Source organism: Sinocyclocheilus anshuiensis, unplaced genomic scaffold (assembly GCF_001515605.1).
Source record: "Sinocyclocheilus anshuiensis isolate Anshui unplaced genomic scaffold, SAMN03320099.WGS_v1.1 scaffold776, whole genome shotgun sequence".
Taxonomy (NCBI): domain Eukaryota; kingdom Metazoa; phylum Chordata; class Actinopteri; order Cypriniformes; family Cyprinidae; genus Sinocyclocheilus; species Sinocyclocheilus anshuiensis.
This window is the reverse complement of record NW_015555808.1, coordinates 546,805-559,650: the sequence shown is the minus strand read 5'-3', so window position 1 is coordinate 559,650 and position 12,846 is coordinate 546,805. Positions and strand designations below refer to the sequence as shown.

General features: G+C 33.9%; 1 protein-coding gene and 1 pseudogene across 2 annotated transcripts; one reads left to right on the top strand and one right to left on the bottom strand.

The window, feature by feature from the left end:
- Positions 1-1,198: 1,198 nt before the first annotated feature.
- Positions 1,199-6,811, bottom strand: LOC107675099 (peroxisomal biogenesis factor 3-like). 2 transcript variants are annotated; one of them, XM_016469316.1, is made up of 12 exons: positions 6,589-6,811; positions 6,078-6,209; positions 5,901-5,982; positions 5,769-5,812; positions 5,163-5,284; positions 4,999-5,065; positions 3,896-3,950; positions 3,605-3,759; positions 2,804-2,876; positions 2,377-2,499; positions 2,096-2,192; positions 1,199-2,001 (listed from the first exon to the last, which is right to left on the bottom strand). In XM_016469316.1, the coding sequence occupies exons 1-12, from the start codon at positions 6,659-6,661 to the stop codon at positions 1,918-1,920; spliced, it is 1,107 nt and encodes a 368-aa protein (XP_016324802.1). In that variant the 5' UTR covers positions 6,662-6,811; the 3' UTR covers positions 1,199-1,917. The 2 variants fall into 2 exon arrangements, with proteins under 2 accessions (XP_016324802.1, XP_016324803.1); XM_016469317.1 differs by having other exon boundaries at positions 1,201-2,001; positions 2,804-2,874; positions 3,609-3,759.
- A 102-nt stretch (positions 6,812-6,913) lies between these two features.
- On the top strand, positions 6,914-10,508 carry LOC107675101 (tRNA-specific adenosine deaminase 2-like; annotated as a pseudogene).
- Positions 10,509-12,846: the final 2,338 nt, after the last annotated feature.

The window sequence follows — 12,846 nt, the reverse complement described above, 5'->3', positions numbered from 1 at the left end:
GCTCAGATTCTACCATATCCCTAAAATCTAGATGACTGTAAAGGTCTTAATTTGGCTGAATTTTGCTTTATTAGATTACAATTTCAAATATTATTAATTAATTATTTAATTTAATTTATTTATTTAGTCTTAAATTACAAATGGAACAAAATGCACACAGTATTATTACTGATCAGAAATTTCGGGTCAGTATGTTTTTTTTAAATGAAATAATATTTTTATTCAAAAATTATGCATTAAATTGATTAAAGGTGACAGTAAAATACTTTTACAGTTTTTTATTAGAATATTTGTTAGAATTTCTATTTCAAATAGATGTTCTTTTGTTTTGTTTTGTTTTCATTAAAGAATCCTGGAAAAAAAAATATATCGCTGTTTCCACAAAAATATTACCTAGCACAACTGTTTTCAACATTGATAATAATAACATAATTAATGTATTTTTTGAGCACCAGATCAGAATGATCTTAGAGATTAGAATGATTTCTGAAGGATCATGTGGCGCTGAAGACTGGAGTAATGGCTGCTGAAAATTCACACGAATACATATTAAAATATATTCAAATAGAAAACTTAAATTGTAATAATATTTCACAATATTACTGTATTTACTGTTTTGTTTTAATAAAATAAATCCTTGGCGTAAAAAATAAATGAAGACATTCATTATTTTGTGACCATAACATTCTTAAAATTATACAAATATAATCACGAACTAAACTGACAAATCAAAAGATTATGCAATGTCATGATGTGAACAAATAGCTATTTATTCTTAATGTATTCATTCATTTCTTTCCGGTACATTACGTAAAGGGTGGCATATAGTCTTATCCACAACAGAGACAAAATTTTTTTTTAGGGTAAAAGGAAGTATTGCGTCAATAGGGTTGTGTTTTGTGCAATAGCATTTGTCATATGCTTCCCACATGTTTAGGCATCTATTCTGTCAGATATTACTTAATTTCTTCCTGATTTTATTTCTGTAGAAAGTTTGTTTGAACTTGATGTGACCTAGTTGTTTAGTTGCTATGTGCTGCCCTCTAGATGAACCTGGGAGTTTTATTACAAGGAAGAGGAGCTCAAAATAATTGTCCTCGATATTTCTTTTACTGTAAGAAAGCAGCCTGTTGGTTCAATAATGCTTAATTTTTCAAAGCCAAAAAAGAGTTTTCTAGTCAAAATAATGCATCATTTTAATTATAACATTATTTATTAACATTCATGAGTCATTTTACAAAAGGAGTAGCATACTACATCCTGTACAGTTTGCAAAACAAAAACAACAGTCCAACAATTCTGGTTAGTAAATACAACTGAAAATACTCTCAATATGCATTATTTATAGCAGTAAAAGTGCAATCATCATGCATTGTTACTGTTGCAGAGGTGAGCATGACTGTGTTTTGGTCCTGGAGAGCGTCCAGCAGCTGCAACATCAGATTCAGAGATATCATATACAAAATGTCCACAATTCACCCTTTGAAGCCTACCCTGCAGATGTGAATGCATGGAAAATCATTATGTATGTATTATCTTTTATGCTAGCCATGGCGTGACAAGTTATCTAATGAAAATGTTATGCTACAGGGATTTAAAAAATAAATAGAATGTACTACAGTTTATTATAGCATGTAAAAACCTTGGCATGCCTGGCTGGGACAAGGTTAGGGGGTCACAACATACAAACAGGACAGCTAGCAGGTCAGGAGAAACTAGCCCATACGGAATGCCTGCTAACAACAGAGGATCTAAACTCCATTACACACACTCGTCTCTCAGAACAGCCGCGAGTTCGTTTCCCCCGGGTCGATTTCAGGGTGTGCGGGGAGAACAATTCTGTGCTGTAGAGCATGAGAGTTTCTTGAAAGTAGATTTGTAAGGAGTTCGGCTTTCACATCTTGCTCAGTCCTGTGCTTAATTCTGAAGTTCCTGAGGCGTGCTGAACGTTTCGTACACGTTGGCGGCAAACTCTTTCACCTGGTCTATCAATAAGAGATCCTAAAAACAAGAAAGAAAGCAAACATTGGTGTGTGTGGGCAGCTTTTATGCCACATGCAAGTCAAAATGAGTCGATGCATATGAAGGTTCTCACTTGGACAAAATGACTGGGTATTTCGCTGCATATTGAATGTATCTGTCCGTTGATGATGGGAATGATTTTGGCTAGTGGGAGGCTTACATGTGATAGTCTGGAAGAAAAGCACATGAAAACAGGAATTTTTTTTTTTTTACATCACCAATATTGTTCGCAAACCCGAAATATATTGGCCTTAGGAAAGTGATAAAATGGCTTAAATGTTGCTTAATTGTCCAAATACTTTTTGGGGTCACTGTACGAACCTTCCTGAAAAAAATACATTCATGTACACTGACCGGTCAGGTGTGCTGGAAGGGTTGGAGTCCACCTGTGGGGGTCGGAAAAACTCTGACATGTTGTCTAGGAATCGGATAAAGCCTCGGCTCAAGCAAGTACAGAGTACAGTAGTGAAGTCTGGACTGAAAACAAAAAAAGTTGTAATGTAATTAGTACATATCTATGCTGAAGTGATCTCTATAAAACTATTGATTTCAACCAATTTAGTCTCATCTTCTTTTTTCATTCTATCATTAATGCTCTTTGAATCCAGAATTGTGTTTTTCATACAAAAGCTCATATAGTTATGGATTTCCTTTAAAAAGGAACTAAATGTGTTAAAGTGTTCAGTAAAAAAAATAATTATTTTAAACTTTCAACAGTCCCAACTTTTTATTTCCAATTTTCTAAACTGTAGGTTTATATAGGTGCCTTGATTTCCCTCACCTTTCAAGCAAATCTCTGGTTTCATTCAGCAGCTTTATTGTTGTGACATCATTCTCTGTGAGACCACAAGCCTACAAAATATTATATAGAAATAAATAAAATAGATAGAAACCGAGAAAATGTAAAATGTGATGTAATGTAATATAAATAAAATGTAATTTATTCTTATAAAATGTATAAAATTATATTCTTATAAAGATCTTATTAAAATTCATGAAATTTAATTGTATATTATTTTGTGAAAAATTTCATACATTTTTTTTTCAGGATTCTTTAATGTATAGAAAGTTATTAAAGGGGTCATATGATGCGATTTCAAGTTTTCCTTTCTCTTTGGAGTGTTACAAGCTGATTGTGCATAGATAAGATCCCTGAAGTTGCAAAGTCTCAAAACCAAACAGATATTCTTTATAAAAGTTAAGATTTGAAAAATAATGTGTTTTTTGAACATTAAAGCATGTCAACATATTCTGTTACACCAAATACACAAAATAATGATCTTTTAAAAAGCATCATATGACCCCTTTAACAACATTTATTTTATTACAGATTACAGATATAATATTTTGTAACATTTTAAATGTCTTTACTGTCACTTTTGATCAATTTAATGTGTGCATGCTGAATAAAAGAAAAAAAAACATTTTTGGTAGTGTATCATGAATCAAAATATTATATATGTATACTTTATATTATATAAGTATATATGTATGCATATAATTGAAGCTATACATAAAATAAATTCTAAAATAAATTATATCTAATTCAGAAATAAAAAACAAATAAATGATATATATCTCTCTACCTGTGAGGCTAGTGTGTTCTCTTCATCAGGCATCATGTACCAAGAAAGACTTTTGTGTTTAGAGGAAGCACAGCCCTCCTCCACTAACTGTCTGATCTGAGTTAACTGTTGCTCCAACTCTTGTAGGGACAAACTCTGCTTCAGAGACACCCTGAGGAGACATGGACTTTCCTGCTAAATATAGAGGAAGACTGACACAACACAATAGCTGCAATGGCAAATAAAGCCACGAGAATGGGATGAGTAGATTAAAATTAATTCAACATCTAATCAATTACTCAACGTACGGTCCAAGAACTTCCTGGACAGCTTTCTTCACCACTGTTATCAGTTCAATGAGCCCTGAAAAGACAAAACATTAAGATCAGTATCAACTACAGTATCATTCTGTCAGTATCAGTATCAAATGATAAGGAAGAAAAATAATGACAAATGTCTTTGAAACAAAAAAGCATGTTGAATAGCTCTAACTGAATAAAGTAATGCATTGCATTAACAGTGCTTGCATTTTAAAGCCTTGTATTTTTAGGGGCTGAAATTCAGCATAGTTGTTTTTTTAAGCTGTGAATATTTCAATTCAAAACATTTCACACACATTTTGATAATTAAAAATTCTGTCATTCATTTTCACCTTCCAGAGTTCACTTGCCAAATATTCAATCTGTTTAAAAATATGATGTATAATATTTGTTATGATATATAACACTGCGAAACGAGTACCAGTGAAGGTGCTGAATTAAATGTAAACAGCTTCTGTGTCTTAAACAGCTTTTCCACATATACATACTGGCCCTGATAATCATATCTTCTACATACCGCTTGCTCCATTTCTGCAAATCAGTTTTTGTGAATGATGACTTGCTTTACCTGTTGCTTTGGTCTTCATCAACACCCGCTTGCACCACCTTCTGGTGAGCGACTAACAGCAGATGGAGATCATGCATCAGTCCTCTATTGCTATACCTGCAGTTCCCGGATGTACAATGCTGAATTTTCTGCCGAATTTGAACCACTGAATTTGTGAAAGCGAATTTGTAAAGTGAAATATTATTATACATCGTATTTTTAAACAGATTGAATATTTCGGAAGTGAATTCTGGAAGGCGAATATGAATTACAGAATTTTTAATTATGAAAATGTGTGTGAAATGTTTTAAATTGAAATATTCACAGCTTAAATAAACAACTGTTAAATTTCAGCCCCTAAAATTTCAGCCCTGAAAATACAAGGCATAAAAAAATGCAAGCACTGTTAATGCACTGCATGTTTTTTCAGTTAGTGCAATTCAACATTTGTCATTATTTTTCTTCCATACAATGACCTCATAAACAGAGGATTAAACGCTAATGCAGATTAAACGCTCTTATACAGATTTGGCATTGTCCTCACCTTCTCCAAGAAGGTGCTGGATACTTGACAGATATTGTTGTTGAACATCAGGAGGGGCCAAGGGGGTCTAAAGTAGCAGTATAAGAGAAATTAAGTAACATTTACATGCTGTAACATGGTAAAATCAGGTTGCTTTGCCTTTAAAACACCAAGCCTTGACATACCATTCCATTCTTTGTCACAGAGTTGTCCAGGTACAAGTAGCCACCAATTACGTTGAGCTGAACTCTGAGTAACACCACCAGCATGCAAGTGCTGTAAACCGCCACAATGCTTCGGGTAAAACCTAGAGAGTAGAAATCATTGTTTGAGAACAGGAATAGATGAGAGTTTGATTAAAGTCAACTTGAATTTCTGTTCATAACCCATTTTACTTCCATAATGTGACATGTAATTGTGAAACAGGACATCCAACTAAAAAAAGCAGGATGGGAATCAAGTGGGTGTTGCCTTATTAACTATTTGGTCATTGCTCAACATTTTCCAATAACCCACATGACATCAGCAGAAAAGTATATTTGTGTATTACATTTCACTTACATAAAAAAAAAATACTGTTCAAAAGTTTGGGGTTGGTAAGGTTTTTTTATGTTTTTGAAAGAATACAGTATTAATTAAACCTGATTGTAAGTTCACAATAACACTAGGAATATGCATTAAGAAAGTAAATACCCTAATAAGTAAATTTTGATTTCATGTTGACTTTAATGCAATGAATCCGTAATACTACACCAAAAAAAAAAGAATATTAAAAAAATTATTCAACTCACTAATAATCTTTATATCCTCCCAGATTTCAAGTTTATTAGCTGGCCTGTGTAGAAGACATGATCACTTATGTCAGTTATGTTTATTTATTTTGTAATGTAGATAATCATCTATAATTTACACGAATGACTCACTTAGTCTTCAGCAAAGCGGTGAGGCTCTCTGAGTTCAGGTGATGTATGATTGCCTCTCGGAGAGTGGGGAGCATTGATAACACTACAAAAAAGACACAATTACCTACATTTGGGCAGGACAAACATCACTTTCATGACATATATTAATTGATCATATCATTCTGTTTGATTTTTTACCCGTCATGTTACATGTCCTCTGGTTGCTTTCAAAATGAAACTGTCTCCGAGCTTGAGCAATGTATTCAGCTGCCTCTCGCTCCTGCATCTCCTGAATTTTTCTTTGTGCATATTTACCAAGTAGATAGACACCTGGGCATGAAGTTTGAGAAAACATTACAATATAATATACATCTTAAGAAACTGACATGCAATATGTTAGATATATTTAGTTATATAAAATATTTATGCTGGCTAAAAATACCAGGGTAAAGTCCATATCAACTTTCTTTGACTGTGCCAGTGTAGAAAAACTAGGTGACAGGTTAACTGAGATTGATTAGGTGGATGTGGAAATAAGATTTAGTGCTTGGCAACACTGTAATAACACGCTAAACTATATATTATAGCATATTAACATATTATAACTATATGTAATTTTTATTCAGCTATTAAAACAAGAAAGAGTTTACACACGTAGCTAATAATCTCTGAACTATACGCATGCAGGTGGTCAAGTTGCCCATGTTACCTCCAACAAAAACCCCAGTGAAGATGAATTTCCTCTTATGGCGTTTGATGAAATTCCATGTAGAACTCAACATTTTAAAAACAGACTTTACACCGCAAAAAAACGACAAAACTAGATGCAAAAGCGTGTTAGACGTAACTCATTAGCTAGCACTATGCTACATGGCAATAACTTCAGCTGTTAGCAGCAAACAGGCGATCTACAGATAACAGAGAGCGTCGATCGATCGATTATGCGGTCGTTCCACCGCCCTGAACGGTAACTTACATCCATTATTACGGTCCACCGTAAACACGTGTGCTTGTCATGGTGCATGTAAGCAAAACGCTACTATTTCCTGATTCGTGCTGCTTTATTGAATTTATACGATTATAGATTTGTTAAGGATACTGATGGAGATGCAAGCAGATAGTGTTGAACCCGAGAAGAGTGTTTTTCTGGAGCCGTTAGTGAGATACAAACATGGATGTCAAAAGCGTTTGACATGGTACATTTCTCTGATATTTATTGTTTGTCTTAACAGTATTTACCATGGCTACTGTACTTAAATACAGTAATTACTGCAGTGCTGCATTATTATTATTTTTTACTGTGAAATTTCAATAAAATAACATGACATTGCCTTTGAAACAGTCGAAAATCGGAGTATTTGTTTATATCTAATTGTGAAAAATGTCCACAGTTTTTTTTGTAATAACAACTAGTGCTAGTTTGGTTGTCATGGTAAATGTGTATGGTGTGTGCCTACATAGTAAATGTATTTTGGGTGGTTTTGAGAACATTTTAAACATATGAATTACTTTTAAAGGCACTTGAGGCCCTTGAGAATGGTGAGGTTCCAGTTGGCTGTCTAAAGGTTTACAACAATGAGATTATTGGAAAAGGAAGAAATGAGGTGAATGAAACAAAACATTTAAATCAAGCGTAGCTGTGCTTCTGGCAGGTCACGTTAGTCAAGCTCGCATCAGCTGACCTTCAGCTGATCCCCATCAACCTATGGGACTACGACACCTATCTAAGCATTCATATATAAGGTCCCTCAGTATTATCAGCAGTTTTCGCATTGCTCAATAGCTAATTACCCTCCTCCATCCCCAACTCCTCCTCTGTCAGTCAGAATTCAGCCTTCTGATTCTCCTTGAATCAGACTAATTCTAAAAATGTGTACATACACTGATTGAACTTAACAATATCTGCAATACATTTATGTTAGTTCTGTTCTGTTTACCCTGGGGGGTTATTGCTGCTCTCCCTGCTCTCATCCATGCTAGGCTGCATGGAGGCGCAGGGAGTTCTTGCCCAGAACAGAACCATACCGCCAATCCAAACTGTATGCTAATTGTCAATCATCTTTGACGATAGTGGTCCTGACAGAAGTAGTTTCACAATGTGCCTAACTATTGATAATTTAAATAATTATAATGATTCCATTTATTGTTGTTATTGGAATTAAGTAGAAGCCAACATCAATACTTGTTATAATGTAATTGACTATAACCCTATGCTTCAGTATATGTATTCAAAACGTATTAATTGCGTAACCGTTATATGCTGTTTCAAATCTGTTAAGTTATTCAGAAATACATAAACAATATGGTTCTTGCAGACTTTTTGTGTGGCTTAAAGTCAAAATGTGTGGGTGGAGTAACTGTTTAGAGATCGTCAAAAATAAAAGTCTCATTACAAGGCTTTTTTTTTCTTTCTTGGAAGTGATTCATAATCAAATCATGGTTAAGATGTGTACACACTTAAGGTGAGAGGAAAATATTTATGCTTTACTGTAGTGGTTGCGTAATGTATATTTCTAAGAACTGGTGATGCATTATGAACTAGTTTTTAAAAGAACTTCTCATTTTAATAATCTCAGACATCCTTATTTGCCATTGACCTATATGTTACAGTTTCTGTTATGCTAAGACCTTGATTAATGGTTTTTCCTAGTAGAAGAACACAGAGAAACTTTGGAATAGATTAAACAACCTCACGTCTGTGCCTGCTTTGTCCAAGGCTACTCGGCATGCAGAAATGGTGGCACTGGATCAAGTGCTTGATTGGTGCCGTTTCAGAGAGAAGGACCCAATAGAGGTGTGTGAACAGACTGTACTCTATGTGACAGTGGAGCCATGTATCATGTGTGCAGCTGCTCTGCGCCTGCTTCGTATCCTTGATGCCAAAATGTGGTTCACCATTAGTTTAGAAAAGTTTCCATATACAGTACCATTAATGGTTTTGAAAAAAGCCTGTTATATCCACAAAGGCTGCATTTATTTGATCAAAAATACAGTAATATTGTGAAATTTAAAATACCATTTTTCCCCCCAATTTTTAATATTTTCATTTTCGGCATATTTTATTTTTACCATTTCAAATTGAATTTTACCATTGAATTTCACATTTAGGGTTAGGGTTGAATTTTTAGCGGCCATTACTCCAGTCTTCAGTGTCACATGATCCTGCAGAAATCATGCTAATATGCTGATTTGGTGCTCAAGAAACATTTATTATTATTATTATTATTATTATTATAATCAATGTTAAAAACAGTTGTGCTGCCTAATATTTTTATGGAAACCATAAAACAGTCCCCTCCCCCAGAATTCTTTAAAATGAACAGAAAGTTAAAAAACAGCATTTATTTTAAATAGAAATATTCTCTAACATTATAAAGTCTTTACAGTCACTTTTGATCAATTTGATGCATCGATGAATAAAAGTATTAATTTCTTAATACTTGACAGATACCAAACATTTGAGCAGTATTGTAGATATTTGTGTCAATCATAGCACTTCGTAGTCAAAAAGATTAGTTTTCCTTGCGAATAGTAAATTTTAAATGCATTATTGCATTTACCCCAGGTTGTTATTGTCTGGTAGTATTAAAATAATCTCAGCGCTAAAAGGACACCTTAACATTTAGACAGACATGCCTCTTGTTGTATATGGGTGCAAAAATGAGCAGTTTGGAGGCTGTGGATCCGTCCCGGACGTCTCATCAGATCATTTACCACACACTGGAACTCCATTTAAGGTAAAATAATTTCCCTCCAGTTCAATTTAAATTCCAGCTCATAGACATTCTGAACCGTTCTATGAGGCTAGAATATTTTTCTTCTAGAAACATCCACATTCCCTAAATTGTAGTCCAGACCTCATTGCATATTTTTGCTGTAGCACATGCTTATTTGCTTATTACAGTGCATCGCTGGCTATAGAGCGGAAGAGGCTGTTGCAATGCTCAAGACTTTTTATAAACAGGAAAACCCAAATGGTAAGGGAGATCTGTTAATGTATGCATGTGTTAATGTTTTAATTGTCCTGTTTCTGAAACTGATGTTTTTTTCTCCCTTTTGTTAGCTCCCAAACCTAAAGTGAGGAAAGATTTGATCAGTCCACCAGATAGCGCTGTAGTCATTCAGGTAAAACCAGGATCACAAAATGAGGGGAGAGAAACAATTGCTCCCTTGAGCTGAAATGGAAAATATTTGAACATTCAGACATTTGTCAGTGCCTGGATCTCAGTGACTTTTGATTTGACCATCTTTTTGAGATCATTGTTTTAATCTACTATTTGAGGAACCACATTTGATCATTATCTGGATCACATTGCTTGTAAACGTCCAGGCCTCCTCTTCTCTGTGGCTGGACGCTGTGAGTTGTCTGTTAACAGTGTGTAGAAGCAAACGACTGGGCCTGTTCTGCATTAAAGCGCAGGTTCTTCTCCAGCTCTTGCTCTCTTTGTGTCCTTATACAACCCAGAGAACTGGTTCTGAACTCTCAATGATCTCAGTCTTGGGCTCACTAGCAGATGCAGGACAGCCCTAGGTGGAGTTTCCACTTACTTCATAGCCAGAAACTTTAAAGGGATAGTTAAAAATGAATTTGTCATTACTTTCTCACTCTACTTGTTTTTTTTTTTCTTTAATGGAGCACAAAAGGTGAATTTTATAAAGAGTTCTTCAAAAATATATATCCCATTTTTTTTAGACAATTAAAGTGAATGAACATGGAAGCTGACCATCTTTATAATAGCCAAAAAAAAAAAGACCATAAAAGTATCATAAAACTGTATAAGAGTAGTCTTGCTTTGTTTACTTTCCTTTTGTGTTCCCTGGAAGATGGAAAGGCACACAGGTTTGATATGACATGAGGGTGAGTAAATAATCACAATCAATTTTAGGTCAAGTTTTTGAAGGTCTTTCCTTAGGTTTGCCAGTGTTTTTTTGTGTGTGTTTTTTTTTTTGCAATATCTCACACGTACTAACTTGGAAAATTACTAAAAATACTACTTTCTTTGTTGCTTCCATACATACAAGTGTTAATTTAGTATTATATTAATTTAGTTAATATAATTAAATAATAATTATTAAGTTAATTTAGTATGCTGTTATAGTTTTTATTAATATTTTGAATCAGAATGACATTTTTTAAAGATATTTTCCGTTTTAATTTCAACTTTAGTTTCTTTTTTTTTTATTTTATGTGCTTCTATTATTTTTATTTATTTAATTTTTAATATTACCATTTAGATCTGTTTTGTTGTTGTTGTTGTTTTTGTTTATTTCCAGTCAGCAATTTAAACTTATTTCGGTTAGTGGCCAAGGCAGCATTTCTAGTTTAGTCTTAACTTCTAATATTTATTTTATTTTTTATTTTTTTTAAGTTTTTAGTTTTAGTTAACAATACTACTCCTGATCCGCACACTTCCACTTGTTGTGAAAGTATTAATGTCATGTTGCGTTTCTGTTATTAAAGTATAACATAGCTCAGAATGGTTCCTAAACCCCATGTTATTAAATTGCCATGTAATGTGTTATTAGTGGCTGGAAGTGGGTTTTCTGTGGGTGCGTATGAAAGAGCAATCAAGCGGTTCTGGAAGTAGATGTGAGGTGTCTGAGATGTTTAGGTCTGTTGTTTTTCAAAGTCTGTCATCTTATATGGTTTCGGGTTCTGCCGGCCATATCATATATTTGAAAAATATCCTCGGTCAGTTACTGCTCTGTTATTGTCATTGTAAGCAGAGAATCCATGGCTTTTATTGTTTTGTGACGAATGATCAGACATCGAGCGCTCACAGCTGGCTTTTTTAATATGACTTCTATCCTGATGTTGAAATGACAGGAGCTGTCATGTCTAAATAAAAATAATAATTTAGATTCTTTGTGTAAATAGTATGGTCTTAGTAACTGATTCAAAACAACAAAGCAATGGTTGCACACCTGGTAAGCATTTGACAGGTGTTATGCCTTGGCAGCGTTACGCAGTGAGTCAATGCGAATAAAGAACATCGTAAAACTAGCTGCAACCACCTACGCTGTCCCTGTTCACATGGAATGAGAACAATATTTTGTCTCTAACTCTTTATCCATAGATGGTATTATTTCATAAAGCTTCATTCAGCTTTTAATAGAGTGAAACAAAGTGTTGAATTCATGTGAAGGACCGGTATATTTCATAATAGATTTTCCAATGTTAATATTTTGTCTGAGGTGAATCGTACACTCTAAAAAATGCTGGGTTAAATATAACCCAGCGCTGGGTTAAAAAGGCACAAACCCAGCTATTGGGTTGTTTTGACCCAGCGATTGGGTTGTTTTGAACCCAACCGCTGGGTCCAAACAACCCAATAGCTGGGTTTGTCCCTTTTTAACCCAGCATTTTTTAGAGTGTAGGTTTGTATAATCGCACAGAGGGCTTGGCACAGCTCACGGAGATAGTTAGGACACAAGGCGTTTTATTCTACAAGTAATCAAGTATTTATTTTTAACATGGTGTTATTTCATTATTTACAGGAGAAAAGGGTACATGAAAGTTTGATTCTTCTAGTTTTCTTCAAGTCAGCAAGTACTGTTTGTTAACTGTTTTACTTGTTCAATTGGCTTTTTCATGAGGTAAACCAGATATTCAGCGCTAAAAAAAAGGTGGGATAAATTGATAGGATTGTGAAAAAGCAAGTTTTGCATATCCAAATGTGAATTTTCTAAAAAAAAAAAAAAAAAAAAAAAAATTTGCTAAATAGCGAACATTATTCAATTGCCTGCAGTGGCCCAAGTGACATTAATGGAAAAGGAAATCCATTTCAGAGAAAGGTAAAAAAAAAAAATAATTGTTTTGATAAGTTATTATAATTTAATTTAAAGACAAACATTTGGTAACACTTTATAGTGTTAATTAATAATAACTAAACAGAATGTATTATTCCAAGCCTCTTATGCTCACCAAGGTTGCACTTATTTGACCAAAAATACAGTAAAAACAATA